Raw genomic sequence first — 19,721 nt, forward strand, 5'->3', positions numbered from 1 at the left:
GAAGGAAATCCAGAATGAAGCTCAGGATTTGTGTGTGCATGTGTGTGGGAGTCTCTGAATGCATCCTTTTTTGTCTACACCTCCCTTTCTGTCATATTTGTGACATTTTTTTTCCCAAACTCAAACATAATTTTAATGTCGTTTTCTCTGACAGAGGCCAAAGTTTTAGGAGTTAGATTATTCTCCTGGGAACACCGAGCATCTTTGATCTTCATATTACAAGGCAGAATGGCTTATTATTCACTGCCAATTGCAGACCTACACACACAGACACACTTCCTTGCAAATAAAACATGACAGACTGGAATCCTGTGATCTCGTCTCTTTTCATCTGTTTGTAGTTAACCCACCCGAGTATCTGATATTGCTTTCACACGAAGACATTTTATAAGATGTAAGATTTCAACAATCAAAGAGTTTTCCACAAGTGAGTCCCTCACACTATCTATTAGACTCTAAGGGAGATCAGAGAGGGACTGGGATCAGACATCCGTATAAAGGATGCTTGCAAGATTAGATGCCAAACACTGCACGAGTTTTAGCTGATTTGATGTCTGAGCAAATGTTACTTAGCCCTGCAACAGACTGGCAACCTGTCAGGGCGTACCCCACCTCTCACCCAACGACATGCTCCAGGATCTCGCGATTCTGAGGTGGAGAAACGGTTAAGAAAATGGATGAGTGGTTTTGAATCTTTGAGTACATTCCTTGCAAGTTGCATTCATTATCTCAGCTGAGTCAGAAAACATCGGTTTGCATGTAAAATAAAAAAAAAAAAATGCAGAAATCAGTAAATTTAAAATACATTTAAAAGCTGTTATTCATGTGTCACTAATCTTCACGCTGGGTTTTGTTTCCATGCTCACTACAGCTCTCCTCCTACATCAACAAGAACATCAGAAACTGAATCTTTAAACCAAGCCTTACAGGAAAATTGAAAATAGATATTAAATACTCTTAGAGTGAACAAATATCACTGCTTTCTGTCTAGCCATGTAAGTATTTTTATGTGAGTAACAAGTAGTAAGGAGTCCAGTAATGGTGAAAACAATGAAAAGCCTCAAATCTCAGTGACTTCCGGAGGCGTTTGATTCGTTGCAGATGACATCAGCTGTGGAGTGAGTATGCGAAAAAACCCCGGCGCCCTCATCTCTCTACGGTTACCGATTGTGACACAGTGTCTGCTGGTATAAAACGCAAGGGCCACTCCTATCAGGGCTGCACTTGTATGTCTGGAGACCACTCCAACGCTCTGCAGCGAATAAAGGGAGGAGGCTCCGGCTGGGATCCGCGTACGAGAGACAGAGGGGGGGAAAGAGAGACAACCAGAGGAGAGGATGGCAACCCTTGTAGAATCTGCAGACATGGAGACTTTAGGCGGCCAAAGCAACACCGGGGCATCTCTGGCATCGTCAAGCCCCTCGCAGCACTTTAATGACAGCAAATTTTACCTGCTGGTTGTTATCGGGGAGATCGTAACGGATGAGCATCTGAAGTGTGCCATTGCGGACATAGAGAAAGGTAAGATGGGGCTTTGTGAAATGGGTGTAGGCCAGCGAGCTCAACTTAAGGTCTTCAAAACAGCTGAAACGGACATGTATAGACTGGAAGTTCGTCATGCAGCTTGTAAAGTCGTATAATGTATGCGGCTTTTGGAGCTGCACTTGTTTGAAACGCAGGACTTTACGCACGATACGATCACACGAATTAGGTGTGTTATTGAGTAGTTAACACAATCTGGGTCTTATTTATTGGGTAGCTATTCGAAGTAGACTACAGTAGAGCTATTTGTTAGCCCCTCCCAGTAACAAAACTAGTGAGCTAGAGGAAAATTGTCACATCGCTACATCTTGGCCCACAGGTATTTTACCCACTAACTACTGTATTTAAGGGCAGTTCCGCATCATTTCTTTTCTATAACATAATATCCGTAAGTCAGGTTGTTGTCAACCACACACGTGGGCCTGGTCCTCGTATACAGCTGACAGCAATGATTCAGCATCCAGTTGGTTTGTGCGTCAATAATGCGCCGTATCGCGTTTCTGTGGGTCCGGCGCAGCTGCGATTTTCTCTCGCAACACCTTGCGAGGTTTTATTTAGGTGCGTCAGGTTTTTGTGTCATAGTTCGCAACATGAGGGAGGAAACGGGGCTTTCTGTCTGTTTGGGTTGTGAAGCACAGCTTGTCTGCGCTTAATAAAAAAAAAAAAAATCAGTTTCGAGACTGCATGCGTACTTGTCCTTGAATTGCAATAAACGATTCCCCCCCTTCATCCTGTGGGAATATTTCCCCATCATTATCCTCCTGCATCCAGCTCTCTCATCCCACACCGGCTTGTGGGCGTGGCTAGGTCCGCACTGCGGTCCCTACGGAAAGCCAGAAGGACCCATCTTTAGAGTGAGCGGAGCGTTTTAGAAAGCTGCAGCTGCTGTGGAGGCCTACCTCACTGGCCAGAGTGCACTTTGTGCAAGGGAGGAAGAGGAGACTATGGCGCAGTATCTGCGTGGGTGTAAAATTAAGATTTTTTTCATCTTTATAGGCGGAAAGTTCCTAAAGATCAAGTACCCAACTGGCTCCTATATTTTCCACGCACTACCACAGCAAAAGCACAGATTAGGTGTGGCTCTTTGTTAAAGGATAAATGTGCTGCTGCTGTGTAGAGATGTAAAAATAAATAAATAAATAAAAATCTTACTTACTGTTGGAGCCACAGTCATTTCATTGTGTGTGTGTGTGTGTGTGTGTGTGCGTGCGTGCGTGTGGTTTCATAGATTAATCTTTATGATAAGTTTATACTTGACCTTGGGGAAAAAATCAACACATACATTTATGCTGTCCTGTCATCTGTAGTTTATGTTAGAGTAATGCACTTAAAATTCTCTGTTGATATCAAATAACATCACAGAGGCCTTCATCAGGCCTTGGCTTTGCAAAATTATGGAAAGAGGATCACACCACAATGAGTCAGCACATCAGAGGTTGCCAATGCATCTGGCACCATGACCAAACAGAAATTGGGATATAGATATTTCCTATTATAGATTTCTTTTCTCTTGCCAAATCAAAGTCTGTACATGCTCGCTCTAAGATTTTCCAATACATTTTAGGCAGCGAATTAGCGGGGGACTGCAACTTTTCATAATTTTGTGTGCTTGTATTGCAGGGATTCGCTCATGGGACGCCAACCTAATTGACTGCAACCTGGACCAGGAGCTCAAGCTGTTTGTCTCCAGACACTCGGCTCGCTTCTCTGCAGATGTCAGAGGTAAACTGGAAATTAAAAAAAACTTTTATACTGATTAATGTATTGATATGTTGCTAACAGCTTCCATTGTGCCATAAACAAAAACCAAGACAGACACTTTTTTCCAGTCATTTATTTATTTATTTGCAGTCACCAAGATCTACATCTCTCAGAAAAATGTCGCGAACTACTGTACTTGAGTAAATATATAGTTATAAATTTAGTTTCATGGCTGCATTTCTCAGCAGTGTTCCCTGTCACATCTAAGTCAGCTATATCTTCCTTGTGTTATACTAAACACGCAAGCTTTATTACCTATCACAGGATACACCCTGTCAGCATTTTCTTACATGGCACTTTTATTGCCATATCGTTTGCAAGGTGAAGGAGAGGCTCTATGAAGATGGAACACATTCAGTGTGACAGGACATGTGGTCTATCAGTAGGCAGTATGGCCTTGACAGTCACCAGCAGTTAATGCTTCTGCTTGGCTCTGCTCCACATTGAACATGACCAGCTTCATGTGTGTTTAGATATTTAATAGATTGATCCAGCCAACAAATGTGGCTGCAAACCAAATCAGTACGTCGATTCTAATGCATTAATGTCTCTGTATCAAATCTCAGAAATGAAATACAGTAGGTTGAGAGGCAGGATTTATCTTAAATGACATTTAACAGCACTCCACTTTCACACTCCCTTTTATCCCACCTTGTTTTTCCCCATGTTCCCGTCCTCCATTCTCTTCTTTCCTCCCGTGTGCTGTTGCCTTGCAACTGGATGCACATTTATTTGGGAGTAATTAGCAGTGTAGAATCCCTAGTGGCAGTGTCTGTCCATGAAAATAAAGAAAGGAGGGGGACAGGGAGGACTCAGGGAACAGAGAGGGTGAGGGGAAGCAAGACAATGACACAGAGGTGGGTGGGGTGGTAAGAGGAAATAATGCAGTAGCTTAGGAAGAAAGAACAAGCAGAAGAGAGATCAGGGTGATAAATAAGCAAGGTCACACAGACAGAAACTCAGGGGAATGAAGAGAAGTCAAGACTTTGAGGCAATTTATTGGCAGAAAAAATGAATAATTTTATTCTCTCATATTCTATTCCCTCCTTTGTTGCAGCTCATTTTCTCAGGGGGATTTTTTCTTTTAAATTTTTTATATCAGCTGCCTAATGTTAATTGTAAAATTTGCCCTGGGATACTCAGGGATTTTATGTTTATATTTAATGTCATGATATTTTTTTTAATTCACAGATGTGCATTTAAAACTTTTGAATTTTCTTATATTTACTATGTGAAAGAAAAATAAACAGATTTACAAAGACATGCAGGTTAGGCTAAATGCTGATTCTAAATTGTCCATAGGTGTCTCTCTCTCTGGGTTAGCCCTGCAATAGTCTTGTGATCTCTCCAGGGTGTACCCTTTTGCCCAATGACAGCTGTGATGGGCTCCAGCCCAACCACACTCAAAATGGGATAAGCAGTTAAGAGGGTGATTGGATGTAATATAAAATCATACACAGAAAGGTGGATGTGAGGAAAGCAGCAGCAGCAAATGAGCTGAAATAGCAATGGGTTGCAAAGCAGCTTGCTTTTGCACAGCAACCGTGGGCAGACTGTAGCAGCTTAAATACACTTCCTGCATGAGATTTGCCTGTTGGATGCATTAAAGCTGAGCCGTCATTAGAAGTGGGCTGGCACTGAGATCAACTGCTCTGCTCCAGTTGCAGCTGACCATGACCTTTTGATCTGCCTGAAGTAAAACTTTGCTTAACTTTATTAATCATAACTTAAAACCTAACAGGAAATAATATGAAAGAAGAGTGAGACATGTAAGGTTAATCAAAATTCTAATTACTATCTTCTAATATTGTCTACAAATTTCTAATAGGGACATTTAAGAGTTGTATCAAATTCTTGTCAAAATGAACCAGCATCAGTTCTCAGGAGGGCTGACCGGTGAGCTGAGCATATGAGCTGATTTTCTGTGGGATTTATCTTTAGCTGTAATAACAAAAAAAATAATAAGAAGAAGAAATCAATGAAACATCTTTATAAGCTGCATTCTTGGTAGTGTAGCGCATTCATTGCTTGGTGATCAGGAAAACCAGCAGATGAAATCCGGCTCAGGAAGGCAAATGGGGCAAATGCAATTACCTGTCTGCTTGATAAATGATGAACCATCAGTCGCATGACATTAATCACAAGAAGCCTGGACCGCACAGTCAGGAGGAAAAAAGAGGAAGAAGAGCAGTCAGACGGGCGACTACCTGCCTTTCCTTCATAGATCTATGACACTTCTGTTTACTTACAGATTTCCCATCACTCTGCTGACAGTGCAGCGAGCACTGAAGTCTACAAAGACATTTCTAAACCACAAATCCATAAAGGACCCTCACTAATGAGATTCTTGAAGACAACACTGCAATTTGTGATCGATAATAATTAAAAACTGTGTTGACCTTCATTAATTTTCTCTTGATTCCTGACCCACCAGTCACAGATCCCCTAACATGTACAAGAATTGTGATAGAAGCAACATTGTGTCTTTTATCTTCCAGGGTGTGATTTAGTTGAACAGGCTAATTCCTAAAATAATGATAAAAACTGAATGTTAACAGTGAGAATCAATACAATGACACAGGTGATCGACTGCTTTCCGAGTTAATAGCTGGGGTGCTGCCATTAGCTCCATTTCCAGACATGTTACATATGCTGGGTCCCTTTGTCTGCCGGTTGTGTGGGGGCACAGCCAAAAGTGCAAATTCTGCCCCAGCATTTGCTGCTGAAAGTCACCGGGGTCAATTATTCTGTTTTGGTAGAGAAGACAATTTCTGCCACACATAATACAGGGGATCTACCTGAGGAGATACAATCCTAGTCCTTAGATGCAAGGTTTGTTTTTAAAGCAGAAAGAAGGAGGCACTGAATTTAGTTGTTCCACTGATCTATTTTTGGTGGGGTGCCATCCTCATTGATGTTCCTGTCTGGCTCAGTCAGTGGCAGACAGGATAAAACCAACCAGTTACTTCCTATTCAGCCAGAAGGAGAATGTTTAGCGATGCATGTCACATTACCTCGCCTCCCGCTGAGAGAGCCGCACTGGGTTTTAAGGATTTTCATATCGATCAAAGTAATTGTCGGGGTCAAGGGAGCTCCTGTGCACAATCTGTCACTTTTTGATGAGCTAGATCAGACGCAGGGTGATGGTGGTGGCAGCGGTGGATAGTTTGTTTTTTTTTTTCCTGTAAGGACCGTTGTGCACTGTACTTTTTTTGTTTCATCACATAAAAGGCCAGTAAGCAGGGCGTAACCCACGAAGAGAGACAAAGAAAAACAAGATGCGTCTGTTGCATTAGCAGTCACAGATACGGCTCGTGTACAGCAGCATGGCCAGAAGTAAAAATAGACTTTGGGGATTGATTGTTCTCTCATTTCACAGATCACTGAAAAGTGTTTCCACAGTTCTTAGAGGAGCACCAGTCATCAGGTTTAGACTACCGCCTCTTAATAATGGGTTTAAGGGAACCTTTTTCCACCCCAGCGTAGTGGGTTTTGATGCTGGTTGTAGCAGACAGACACAAATCTTCAAACCGCCAGTAAAATGCACGTGCAAAGGAAACTGTTTTTCACAAGGCCTGTCAGTTTGACAGAAATCACTCACAGTGTGTTCACATCTCGATGGTGAATTTACCAACACTAAAAATAAAAGAAACAAATAAAGCCGATGCATTCATTGATGGCTCATTGCAGGGGGGGGGGGGGGGGGGAGTGAGACATATTAGGGGGTTTTAATACATTCTGTTGCAAAATATGCAGGAAAATGAAAAATAACCCACATCCTCCACTGCCCCTTTTGTCATTTAAGCTTCTGTTATGATATTACATTTACACAAAAGCTCAAAATTACAGTCATGCTAGGAGTGGTTATTTTTTTTGTTTTTTTAATCCAGATATCCCACCTCTAAAAACAGATCTACAAAAAGCCTGATAAGTGCCCTGGAGATAACAAAACCTCAAGTTATTATTCCTGTTTTTACTGAACTCCCCAGATTATTAAAGGCCAGCAGTCATATAGTGTGTAGGAAACACAGCAGTGAATGAGAGCATTTTCTATAAGGCGTGATAACCCTCTGGGGTAAAGCAGTTAATGGTTGCGCGTTCCTTCATGAGAATCTGCTATATGAAATATGTATGGAGGAATCAGCCGAGCAGTCAGATAGCTGCTGGAGTATCACGTCTCCGGGGACGAGGCGCACTCAATCTTCAACGCTATGCTTGTGTGAATTTAAAGCCTTCATCCAAGCATTTTCACACAAAACAGATCCTCAGCCTTTGTCGTTGCATTGTAGCGGCAGCATTTTGTGTGTTTGTTGGTTTGTTTTGACTGGAATTAAATTAACCAAATAAGATGTGTCAGTTGATGTTTCCTGAAAGAAATGTGATAAGAATGAGGTGAAACAAAGAGAGTCTGTGGTTGATTGAGTGAAGCCTGACATGTGGGGATAAATAAAGAAGCTAAAGATACCATGTTCATGTCTCATCTGCTGGGCCAGAGGACAGCCCAAAACACACACACACACACACACACACACACACCACACACACACACACACACACACACACACACACACACACACACACACACACACACACAGCAGGACCACAGTCATAATCAATCATCCAAAACCTAGGATGATTGATTGTGGGCCCGTCACAACACTGTTCATTTTCTGTATGATCACTCTGTTTTATGAGAGGGAAATATTACTAATTGCTGCAGACTCAACTATTTTTAGTCCCCATTATCAGAGATCAAACCATTACTGGGTGTTAGAGTGAGGCAAATCATAACTGAGCCAAGTCAGTGTTGTCTGCCGTCTCACAGGGGTCCAGTCTGATTAGAGAAGTTTTGAGTAGCACTGATAATAAAATGTAAATTGTCAGTAATATACTTCCCCGTTTTAATAATCTTCTGAATGAAACTGTTAAAATGTGAACTTTTAATCTCGCAAAATGTAAATATTTGCTGGTGTTTGTTGGTTTGTGTTTTAGTAAATTGAATACTTTTGATTTTGAGGGCCGTTGATTGAACAAAACTAGTTTTAAAAAAATAATTTTTATGTCTGGGAACATTTGACAGACAATTTTTTCCCCAGATATTTGACAGTGATTAATTATTAGATGGAGAAACTAATTGGCAGAATAATCAATAATGTGAGTAATCAGTAGGTGCAGCCCTAAAGTCCAGCTCTTTAATTGCATGTCTTTTGTTTGTATTTTTACACAGTTTTGCCTAAGATTATTTTTAATCATATATGAATGTGTGCATCAGTTCATGCACATTTACAAATTTAACATGTATGGCCACTTTGATTTCTTACACTGGTAAACTGGTGTCTTACAACAAAGGATAATGAAGGAGGATTTCAGTTTTACAGCAGGTTTTCATATCAAGGAGCAGGACTCAAGATGAAGAGCTTTACTCTGCAGAGACCATTAACATTTACACAGCCATATTGGAGCTGCCAGAATGACTGTGTTTGATGAGTTAGTTGATAAATTTGCAGAGCGCTGGTATGTCCTCATAAGAACCAGAGGAGTGGAGATTTATTGCAGCTTTGTAATCAGTTTTATCCTATTATAATGCGAATAATCGCACTAATGATAAAATTATTAAAGGCCAAAAAATGACCAATGTATGCTCCCCATCTTTTTTATGTAGGTTACACAAGCTGAAACACAGGTTAGCAGGGCAGACATGAAACACTGATTTTTGTTCCACTCCTGCCTCTTTGACTTACTGAACATTTTTATACAAAATAAAGGACAGCAGTGCTGACCTACTGACAGTACCCAAATGCCTCTTGTCCCAAACATATTTACTTTACACAGCAGCAAGTCATCATTACTGAGAGGCTGTGTCTGATATGTTTTGGACATTTTTGTTAGAAAAATAATAAAATTGGTTCCTAATTATTTTTCTGTTTCTCAGCTACTCTGTAAATTGATTATTCCTCTCAGCTCTATCTAATTATATTCACATTATTATTATTTGGGGGGGGGGGGGGGGGGGTAATATGTATATATATTTTTTTACTAAATCTATTTTCTGTTTTGTTTTCAGGCCAGAGAATTCTTCACCACAAAAGTAATATCCTGGAGACAGTAGTGCTAATCAACCCTTCAGATGAAGCTGTCAGTACTGAGGTAAACATGCTGTATTTCCTGCTGACAATTACAACTTCGTCCTTATTCTTTCTTCATCCATTATTCTTCAATCAGCATTCACAAAAGATTTACAGCTTGAAAAAGATAATTATCCAGCCTTGACATCCATGTTTGGTGCTGATGACTAGAATACAAAAACAGGCAATTAGAAATCTAAGGACCTGGAGTGATGCTTTCTTTATTGCTGGAAAAGCAAGTGTGGCTTCTTAGATTTAGCTAAAGGCGAATAAAAAATAAGAGGATTGAAAAGGTAGATGACAAATATTTTTTTCTCTTGTTTCATTGCTCCTTTTCAGTGTTGCCTCCACCTCCCGCCCTGTCTGCAGTCATACTCTGCATTTATAATATCTCACAGCACAGCAGGATTGACCTGGCCAGCTGCCCAGAGCAACTAATGTTGCTGAAGTAGAAAAAAACCCGCAGAAAGACAGAGAGACATAGAGTGATGCCAGTACAATAGACAGCAAGAGAACCATTAAGATATTTATTTAATGGATATAAGTGATGCAAAACTGTTGATATTTCTAGTAAATTTATTATTAAACTGATTATTATGCACTGAGCTTCTGTATTCCCTTTCTCTTTAATATAATTATTACTGCAGTTACTGTAAATAGTTACCACATAACTGCTTTTCTCCAAGCTTATATAACTTGTTATCTGCTTTTAAAGAAATCAGGAACAGACTATTTTTTTTTCCCTTTCAATTTCTAGGTGCGTTTAATGATCTCAGACACTGCCAGACACAAACTCTTGGTCCTGTCAGGACAATGCTCTGAAAACACCGGCGAGTTGATTCTTCAGTCTGGATCTTTCTCATTTTTCAATTTCATAGACATATTCACTGACCAAGAGGTGAGCAAACATGCGGCGGTTTGTTCTGATGACAAAGTTTCTCCATACAACATGTTCAAGAATTCTATTTGCATATTTACACATTGGTTTGAAGTTACTGAATGGTCTGAAAGCAGTTTTGTTTGAGAAAGACGTGTGATTGTGTACCTCTAAAATTACTGATACATACTGAATCTGAAATCAATTAAGTTCATTACTGATTCCATTAAAAGTCACTCCCTTTTTCTCGTGCCCAGATTGGTGAATTGCTCAGCACCATTCACCCAGCAAACAAAGCCAACCTCACTCTCTCCTGCCCCGAACAAGGTGACTGGAAAAATTCCAACTTGGACAAACATAATCTGCAGGACTTCATTAACATGAAACTAAACTCCACTCTCATCCTCCCTGAAATGGAGGGCCTCTCGGAGTTCACAGAGTATTTATCTGAATCGGTAGAGATCCCAACTCCTTTTGACATCTTAGAACCACCAACCTCAGGTGGATTCCTCAAGCTCTCCAAACCATGCTGCTACATTTTCCCTGGAGGTCGTGGCGACTCTGCTCTCTTTGCTGTCAACGGCTTCAACATGCTCATCAATGGAGGTTCAGACAGGAAGTCATGTTTCTGGAAGCTGGTGAGACATCTAGACCGGGTAGACTCCATCCTCCTGACCCACATTGGTGACGACAATCTTCCAGGTATCAATAGCATGCTGCAGAGGAAGATCGCAGAGCTCGAGGAGGAACAGTCTCAAGGTTCGACAGCTAACAGCGACTGGGTGAAGAACATGATTTCTCCAGATATTGGCATTGTGTTTGTGAATCTTCCAGAAAATCTGGATAACCCTGAACCTAATTACAGAGTGCGCAGAAATCTTGAGGAAGCCGCTTTCACTCAGCAGTTTCTTACTAAGCTAAATTTAAGGACTGAGCCTTTGCATAGATCTGTAGGAAACACTATAGAACCAATCATACTTTTTCAGAAAATGGGTGTAGGGAAGCTTGAGATGTACGTGCTTAATCCATCAAAGAACAGCAAGGAGATGCAGCACTTCATGAAGCAGTGGACAGGAAGTGAAAAAGACACCACTTCCATCCTGCTTCCAAACGGAAAAGAATCTGAGTTCCCTCTCTCTCACATGATTTCTATTGCTTCACTCATTGTGTGGCATCCTGCAAATCCCTCAGACAAGGTTGTGCGTGTTCTCTTTCCTGGAAATGCCACCCAGCATCACATTTTTGAAGGCCTAGAAAAGCTTAAGCACCTGGACTTCTTGAAACAGCCAGTTTTTACTCAAAAAACGATGTTTTCTAACATGCCGTCAACACCAACACTGAAGCAAGCCAAGATGAAACACAGAACAGACAGCAAAGAGAGCCTAAGGTCTACCCCAAAGCCTTCACCAACCAAAAACATCAGGAAGGAGTCGACTGAGGAACCACCAGAAAAGGCAAAGACAGATGCAGAATCATCTCAAGAAAAAACACAAAAGACAGAGAAAAAAGAAAAGGTCCCACTGAAAAAGGCAAAAGCACCTGAGAAAGAATCAAAAGCAAAGGCAGAACAAACAAGCCAAAATGAAACCCCAGAAAAAAAGAAACTCAAAACTGAAAAGGAGAAGACTGTTAAAAAGGAGGCCAAAGTTTCTGTGGAAAAGAAAAAGGAGGTTAAAAAAGAAGCAGCAAAAAAAGATGACACCCCCAAACAAGAAATCATAAAGAAAGGTATAAAAAGGGATGTCAGAAGAGACTCACCTATGAAGGAGAAGAAAGAGGAAAAGAAAGAGCAAAAGAAAGATGTCAAAAGGCCATCAAAAGAAATTAAAAAGACATCCACTGCAGGTGAAGAAAAGACTCTCAAACCAAAGCCTCTGAAAAAGGACGATGCCTCAAAGAAAGACTCAGGAGGTCCATCAAAGTTAAAGGAAAAAGGAAAGGCAAAGGTGACAAAGAAGGAGACAAAAGAGGATGCCAGCAAACAGGAAGCTAGTGCTGCTCCAGTGGCAGCGGATCCAGAAGAAGAAAGATCTCTGATGTCCTCACCAGAGGACCTCACTAAGGACTTTGAAGAGCTCAGAGCTGAAGAGTTGATGGAGGATGATGCAACAGTTAAACAAAATGTGGAACAGGAGACCGTGATGATACACCATGAAGAAGTGATTCAAACCAAAGAATCACCTGAGGCATTAGAGTCTGTTGATGAGGGTATAACCACAACAGAGGTGGAAGGAGACAACGGAGAGACTCCAGACGAACAAGTACTTAAGGGAAAAATCAACGGCAGCGTATCAGAGAAGTTTGAAGATGAGGGCACTGTCATGGAGGAGACATCTGAGGGAGCTGATTATGAAGAGAAAGGAGATACTGAAGAAATATATGAACCACAGAGAGTGGAATTGGATAAAACTAATCTTCCTCCCTGTGCCGAACAACACCAAGACAAACATGCTGAACTGAAACAAGAAGAGGGTGCTGAAAACAACGACGTGGCAAATAAAAATGTAGAAAATGAGCTTATTTGTCAAAAAGGAACAGAAAAACAAAATCTGTTTGTATCAGCATCACCTAAAGTGTCCTCACCAGTGTCTCCAGCTGCATCTATCCATGATGAAATGGTTCCAGTTGGCTTTGAGAGCTCAACAGCCTCTGATGAAGAGAACAGAGACGAACCTCCTGAAGATTACACTGTCACATCTGGCCACACTCAGTCCACCATTGAAATCTCTAGTGTGCCTACTCCGATGGATGAGATGTTGACTCCCAGGGACATTATGAGTGATGAAGCCACCAATGATGAGAACGAGTCTCCATTACAGGATGCTGGCAGGTTTGGGACATCAGCATCTGACAGACAGTCTGACAGAAAGAACCTCTCTCTACTTCAGGATTCTCAGAGCGATGCCACGGAAGGTCAGGACTACAACCATTCTGCTTCTACAATATCTCCCCCTTCATCTCTAGAAGAAGATAAATTCTCTAAGGAGTTTCTCTCTGCAGGGAAAGCTGAAAGTTTTTCCACAGCTCAATATGATGTTGACTCAACTAAACTCAGTTCAGTATCCACAACAGTACCACTTGTGCGATCCCCCTCAGTGGACCACAAGGATATATCTGATTCGCCATCAGTGTTTGTTACTGCAATAGAACTGTCCACCACATTGACAGGGTACACCAGAGCAACAGCAGATTCCTCCATTAGCCCAGATGATAAGACATTAGAAGGTGCTAATTCACCCCAGTCATCTGGTCACACTCCTTACTATCAGTCACCAGTAGATGAAAAAGTGGGAGCTCTCCCGACTGCATCGGAAGAAAGGCAAGAACAGGGTCCAGTAATTGTGGAGGTCACAAGTGATAAAGAAGATTCCTCCAACAGAGTTACCCCAGAGCCTCATGAGCAGGCATTAGAAAGTTCCTCCCCAGGAGAGAAGGTAGTGTCCTCACCAAAGAGCTCGCCATCACCCGAACCTGATTCCCCAACAAAGAAGGAAAAATCCCTCTTTGATATGGATCCTAAAAAAGCTGGAGAAAACATCCATTCAGCCTTGTCTTCAGCACCACTGACAAAACATGAATCAGACATCAACCATTTCATAGCTTTCAAAGAAGAGAGTAAAATGTCCATTTCAGAAGGCACTACATCAGACAAGTCTGGAACTCCTCTGGAGGAAGTGGTAGCAGAGGACACATTTTCACATTTAGCGTCAGCATCCACTGCTTCCTTGGCCACCAGCTCCTTGCCAGAACCAACCACTGACTCTCCTTCCCTTCATGCTGAAGTGGGCTCTCCTCACTCAACGGAAGTAGATGACTCTTTGTCCGTCTCTGTGGTTCAGACCCCAACCACTTTCCATGAGGCTGAAGGATCTCCAACTAAGGATGATAGCCCAAGGCCTATGTCAATCTCCCCAGACATCTCTCCCAAAACAAAAAGCAGGACAAATACACAGGATACAAAATCCCCAGAGCACTCTACCATGTCTATAGAGTTTGGTCAGGAATCCCCTGACCATTCCTTAGCCCTGGACTTTAGTAAGCAGTCCCCAGAGCACCCGTCAGTGGGCAGCAGCTCACGTGCTACAGAAAATGGCCCAACTGAGGTTGACTACAGCCCTTCAGATGGAATGGATGTAAGAGCATCTGGAGATACAATCTCTGCAGTGGAAAATTCTTCACTTTTTGAAGAGAATGATTCAGTTCGTGCCACTTCTGCAACCCCGTCAGATGCATCTCAGTCCACTCCCTCTGCAACAACCCCATGCCAAATGACAGAGATGACGCGTGCTGTGGTTGAGCAAACAGATAAGTCTCCAATCACCCCCAAAGCAAGCTCTCTCACCCATTCCCCCCATTCCAATGAACCATCCCCTGTGCTGGGAGGTCCACCAGATAAAGAACGTACCAGCCCCATTTCACCACCTGTGGAGGATATAGTTAATAAATATGACACTTACCAGAAATATGACAAGTCGCCCTCACCTCCTAAAGCTACTTCCCCATCCTCTTTCTTTGCCCTTTCAAAAGAAGAGACACTTTTCCAGGCAAAGGAGACAAATCCATTTAAATGTGGGGATTCTACACTTGAGAAAAAATCCCCTGTGAGTCCTAAACTACCTTCCCCATCACATCTACCACTTTCCTCTGATCAGTATAATTCTGCCTGTGGCTCCAAGGACCCAGACTACACTAAGAGGAGTCCCTGTGCTCCATCTAAGACAGATGTCGACCTCTGCCTAGTTACTTCATGTGAGTACCGTCACCCCAAAACAGAACTCTCCCCATCTTTCATCAACCCTAACCCCCTGGAATATTTCATCAATGAAGAGAATGCCTTGGATGAGGAGAAGCCTCTGGCCAAGTCAGGAGGGGGGCCTCCACCACCAGGAGGTAAGCTCTCCACCAGACAATGTGAGGAGACCCCACCAACATCCATTAGTGAATCTGCTCCCTCCCAGACAGATTCAGATGTTCCACCAGGGACAGAAGAGTGCCCGTCCATTACAGCAGATGCAAACATTGACTCCGAAGATGACTCTGAGACTCTGCCTACTGACAGAACCCTCACCTATAGGCATGCTGATCCTCCTCCGGTTGCACTCAGGGACCCCGCTCCATCTTCAGGTCACCATGATGTTTGCATGGTGGACCCAGAGGCCCTCAAGGCTGAAGAAAACCTTCACAATGCAAACACAGAAGGAGGAGAGAAGTCCAACAAGAAAAAACTTTTAAAAAAATCTTCATCACCATCTAGAAAGAGTGGTCTATCAAAAGTGAAAGACGCAAAGACAGCCTCTCCAAAGAAGGGTGTCGGAGAAGGGAAAGATGCCAAAAATGCAACGAATACCTCTGCCTCCAGAGGTGTAAAAAGCACCACATCAGGTGAGTACTATATATATATATATATATATATATATATATATATATATATATATATATATATATATATATATATATATATATATATATGTATGCACTATCAATTTTTAACATCTATTTGCTGCACATTATTTTCTCAGAGTTTTTGAATGTCATCTAAGAGAAATTTATGCTTTTCAGGTACAGGAAGTGGAAAGGTATCAAACTGTCCTCCTATGTACATGGACTTGGTTTACATCCCCAATCACTGCAGTGCTAAAAATGTGGATGCTGAGTTCTTTAAGTGTGTGCGGTCTTCTTACTATGTAGTCAGTGGCAATGACCAGACAGCTCAGGAACCCAGTCGGGCTGTTCTTGATGCTTTGCTGGAAGGAAAAGCCCAGTGGGGAAACAATATGCAAGTAAGCATCAAGTATTATTAGAATGTAATAATGTGATATAATAAAAGTCAACAATCTCTGCCTCTAAGAAAGTTACATGTTTTTTTACTAGTTAAATTCAAGATACCATTTCAGTTTCTTGAGTTTAAAAGCCTCTTTGTCCCTGGTGTCAGGTCACGCTTATTCCAACCCATGACACCGATGTGATGAGAGAGTGGTACCAGGAGACTCACGACAAGCAACAGGAGCTGAACATCATGGTACTGGCCAGCAGCAGCACTGTCGTCATGCAGGACGAATCCTTCCCAGCTTGTAAGATAGAAATGTAGGCCTCTTCCTTGAGAGATCAAGAAGGGTCCCAATTTTAAGCAAGAAAACCAATCCATGTAGCATAAAGCCTAAGCAAACACTTAACACAGAATGAAATAAATATCTGCAATGAGGACTTACTAACACTAACACGGATTAGCTCTGAAGGAGTTCACGCTAAGGGTGATGTTTCATGTAGATGGAATACTGGGGAGATAAGAAACCAAATAAACCAGCCAAGCTATGATTGTCCAGTTATGCTGAGTCTGGTGAAGTTCAAAAAATGATGTTGTTGATGTATTGAGTTTCATCTGCATCCCCGCATCATATATAAGAATGCTTTCAATCAGCTTGACCACTTTCAACAAACACAACTACTTTACATCTGTTATGTTTTGAGAAAAAAAAAATGTCTGTTATCCACACCAAAGGATAAAAAGAACACGTTTTCTGTTACTGCCTTAGGGAATCAAAGTGAATGTACTGTATGAGAAGCGGCACAGATCTTGAGACAGGTGGATAGGTGGCTCTGAGCAACAAAAGTCAATCCCAAGAATGACAGTTAAATGGTTATAGAGCTGAATAATGGCAAATAGGATTTAACTTGAAGGGACACTAACAGTGATTGACACTGTGATGTCTAATTTATCTTATTCATCACGGGCAAGTTGGATTGCCCCGCTATTATAAAACCGTTGCTTCTGTTTCTGAGCTGAGTTTTAATTAATTTATTTATTTCAAAAGTGTCTGTTTTTGTCTGGTTTACGCTGTTGCCCGTGTATGAATGATACATTATTATGTCCAATTTCAGTTATTATGCTTGATTATCCGGGCAGCCTTTTACACTGTGCAACAGGAAGTTGCTTCGTAATACTTTCCCCTGTCTTTGTCACATCTGCGAAACCTATAAAGAAGAATGCCTTTTATTTCTGCTTTTCGATTTATTTACAGAATTTAGGTTATTTCTAGAAGCAAATATCTGATCTTATGTCTTATAAATGTTTTGTATGTAATCAATGCGCAACGGGGGGAGCTAGCCTTTTCCCACTGGAAAGCTGGTGAAGCAGGATATTTTCATAAATCCTAAAATGTCTTGTTTTTCTAAAGCGTTGTACTATAATTATAAATAGCTTTGTGGCAGATGAAGTGGCTGGAAGACATGCATGAGTTATGATAAATTAGTACTTTGTTCTTTTCTTTTTTTTTTTTTTTCCATGGGGATTTTGCTCAAATTTGCTTTAAGAACAACAGGGCTATGTAGGCTAAACAAACACATTTGAGGAGCATTGTATGGTTTTTGCAAATTGTGCCATGACGTATGTATACTACACTAACTCCAAGGGATTGCCAGTGGCACAGTGTTATTATAAACATGATACTGAATGCAGCACATTGTAGATTTTTAGGTTGACATCAGCATATGAAGGGTAAAAAAAAATGAACCATACATGAAAATGGAATCGGCTTCTAGTAGAAGCTTTTTCTTGAGGAGGGGCAGCGCACAGAGGTGAAAATGAGTGACTTGTGTGTTTCAGATGAAAGTATGTAAAACAAAAACTAGACACTTTAAACACAAACATGACACATACCAAACTAACACTACAGAAGCAGATTCATTTTACCTGGTCAGCTTCTGAAGAAACATTTACCAATTCACAACAGGCTTTGAGATTTGAGATCAGTCAACACACCAACCTCACAAGATATTAGTCAAGTGATGCCAGGTGTTCATGATACGACTATAGACCAGTTTTCCTGCAGGAGAACCTCAAGCTAACACCACAACCTTACTGTCAAGCAAACAGCAACCTACAAACTTTGAACTGACATTTCTCTTTTCTCTCTCTTCTTTCTCTACACTTTCTCTTTTTCTCTCTCTGTCTCTTTATCTGCCTTTTCTCCTTATCTTTCTCTTGGGAGAACTTTAATAATGTTTGTCTGCAGCTGTGTGGTATATTTGTCTTGTGATCTTTGCATTCTCTCTGCCCCTTTTCCCAAACTCATGTGTAACCTATAGGAATTAGTTTCAAGTGAAAATACTCCTTAGTGCTTTCTGATGTTTGTGTGCAATATTTCCTCTACCCATACGGCAAATCCAATGTAAGAGGAACCACTACTAAAGAACAAACATTAAAAAAACAACCACAATAAAATCTGTCGAAAAAAATTAAGAATTTGGATTTGTGTGTCTTTTTTTTTAATATGTCACTTAAAACCTCCCAAAATCCAGTCATGCTTACATCAGAACAAATCCAGTACAGCCATATGCAGACTTTCTATCCTTTGATGAACATGGATGTTTGCAGATTTGTTGGCTGCACATTAGTTTTGCAAATTCCTGTTCCACCACATCTCAAAAGAGCTCTGAGTACACTCACTGCCACATTCAAGCAAACAGTTTCAGATGATTTGAGCTTTGTTTCACGGTGTGTCATCAAGCTGGAAGCAGCCATCAGAAGATGCACACTGTGGTAATAAAGGCATGGACATGGTGGGCAGCAAAAGTCAGGTCAGCCAAAGTGTGCCAAGAAAATATCCCCCACACCATCACACCACCAGCAGGAGCCTGATTCAGGATGGATTCATGCTTTCATGTTTTTTTATGCTAAATTCTGAACCTACCATCTAAATGCTGCAGCAGAAACTGAGACTAATCAGACCAGGCAATTTTACAGAATATAATAAGCTGGTCTCAATGAAAAGTCAGTGCCACTGAGGTAATTATAGTATATAATATAATCATTTTGTTGCTGTTGTTGTTGTTGTTTGTGAATGAGCAATATTTAAATAGTAATAAAACCAACATAAACTTTATACAGCAATCTCTGTTGAATTTTAAATTAAATGCCCAATGTGCCTTACTTTAGCTGACCAAAATAAGAGCACCTGTAATTGTTGGTATTAAATCTATAACTGTTAATAAGAAACCCCTAACTGGCTATATATAAACTCCTCTACACTATCTGCTTATTTTCAGCCATGTGGCTGGGGTTATTGGCTATAAAGTGAAATTGTGGCCTAAGGGAAATTGCTTCTTTTAGCCTCCTTGCCGACAAATGTCCCTGAAAGTCAGACAGAATTGAGGAGAGATTTATGTGTCCACAGAGATTTAGAGAGTGGACTGGAAGCTCCATTTTCCTGGCTTAGTCTAAGGGAATATGACAAGGTCAAAATAACTGAGCTGTGTGAGAGTGTTTTAACACAACCTGTAAAGGTATTCATCTGATGTTGCAACTGTGTGTTAAGCTTTGGTCATGCAGTTTCTGTTTATTTTTCCAAGAGATATTCTCCTGATTTTGATATATATATATATATAGTAAATATTAGCATGCTAACGTGTCAAACTAA

General features: G+C 41.1%; 1 protein-coding gene across 1 annotated transcript; it reads left to right on the forward strand.

The window, feature by feature from the left end:
• The first annotated feature begins 1,140 nt into the window (after positions 1 to 1,140).
• On the forward strand, positions 1,141 to 18,544 carry map1b (microtubule-associated protein 1B). The gene is made up of 7 exons (XM_030742216.1): positions 1,141 to 1,521; positions 3,163 to 3,264; positions 9,368 to 9,450; positions 10,186 to 10,326; positions 10,563 to 15,687; positions 15,865 to 16,085; positions 16,238 to 18,544. The coding sequence occupies exons 1-7, from the start codon at positions 1,338 to 1,340 to the stop codon at positions 16,391 to 16,393; spliced, it is 6,012 nt and encodes a 2,003-aa protein (XP_030598076.1). The 5' UTR covers positions 1,141 to 1,337; the 3' UTR covers positions 16,394 to 18,544.
• The last annotated feature ends 1,177 nt before the right edge of the window (positions 18,545 to 19,721 follow it).

This window comes from Archocentrus centrarchus, chromosome 12, assembly GCF_007364275.1.
Source record: "Archocentrus centrarchus isolate MPI-CPG fArcCen1 chromosome 12, fArcCen1, whole genome shotgun sequence".
Lineage (NCBI taxonomy): Eukaryota > Metazoa > Chordata > Actinopteri > Cichliformes > Cichlidae > Archocentrus > Archocentrus centrarchus.

What these genes read in the sequence shown, in the direction of transcription:
- map1b (XM_030742216.1), top strand. Translation starts at nt 1,338, where the DNA reads ATGGCAACCCTTGTAGAATCTGCAGACATGGAGACTTTAGGCGGCCAA. An exon ending in CTTCTCTGCAGATGTCAGAG is followed by an intron (nt 3,265 to 9,367) that starts GTAAACTGGAAA and finishes TTTTGTTTTCAG; the next exon opens with GCCAGAGAATTCTTCACCAC. An exon ending in TGTAAAAAGCACCACATCAG is followed by an intron (nt 15,688 to 15,864) that starts GTGAGTACTATA and finishes TATGCTTTTCAG; the next exon opens with GTACAGGAAGTGGAAAGGTA.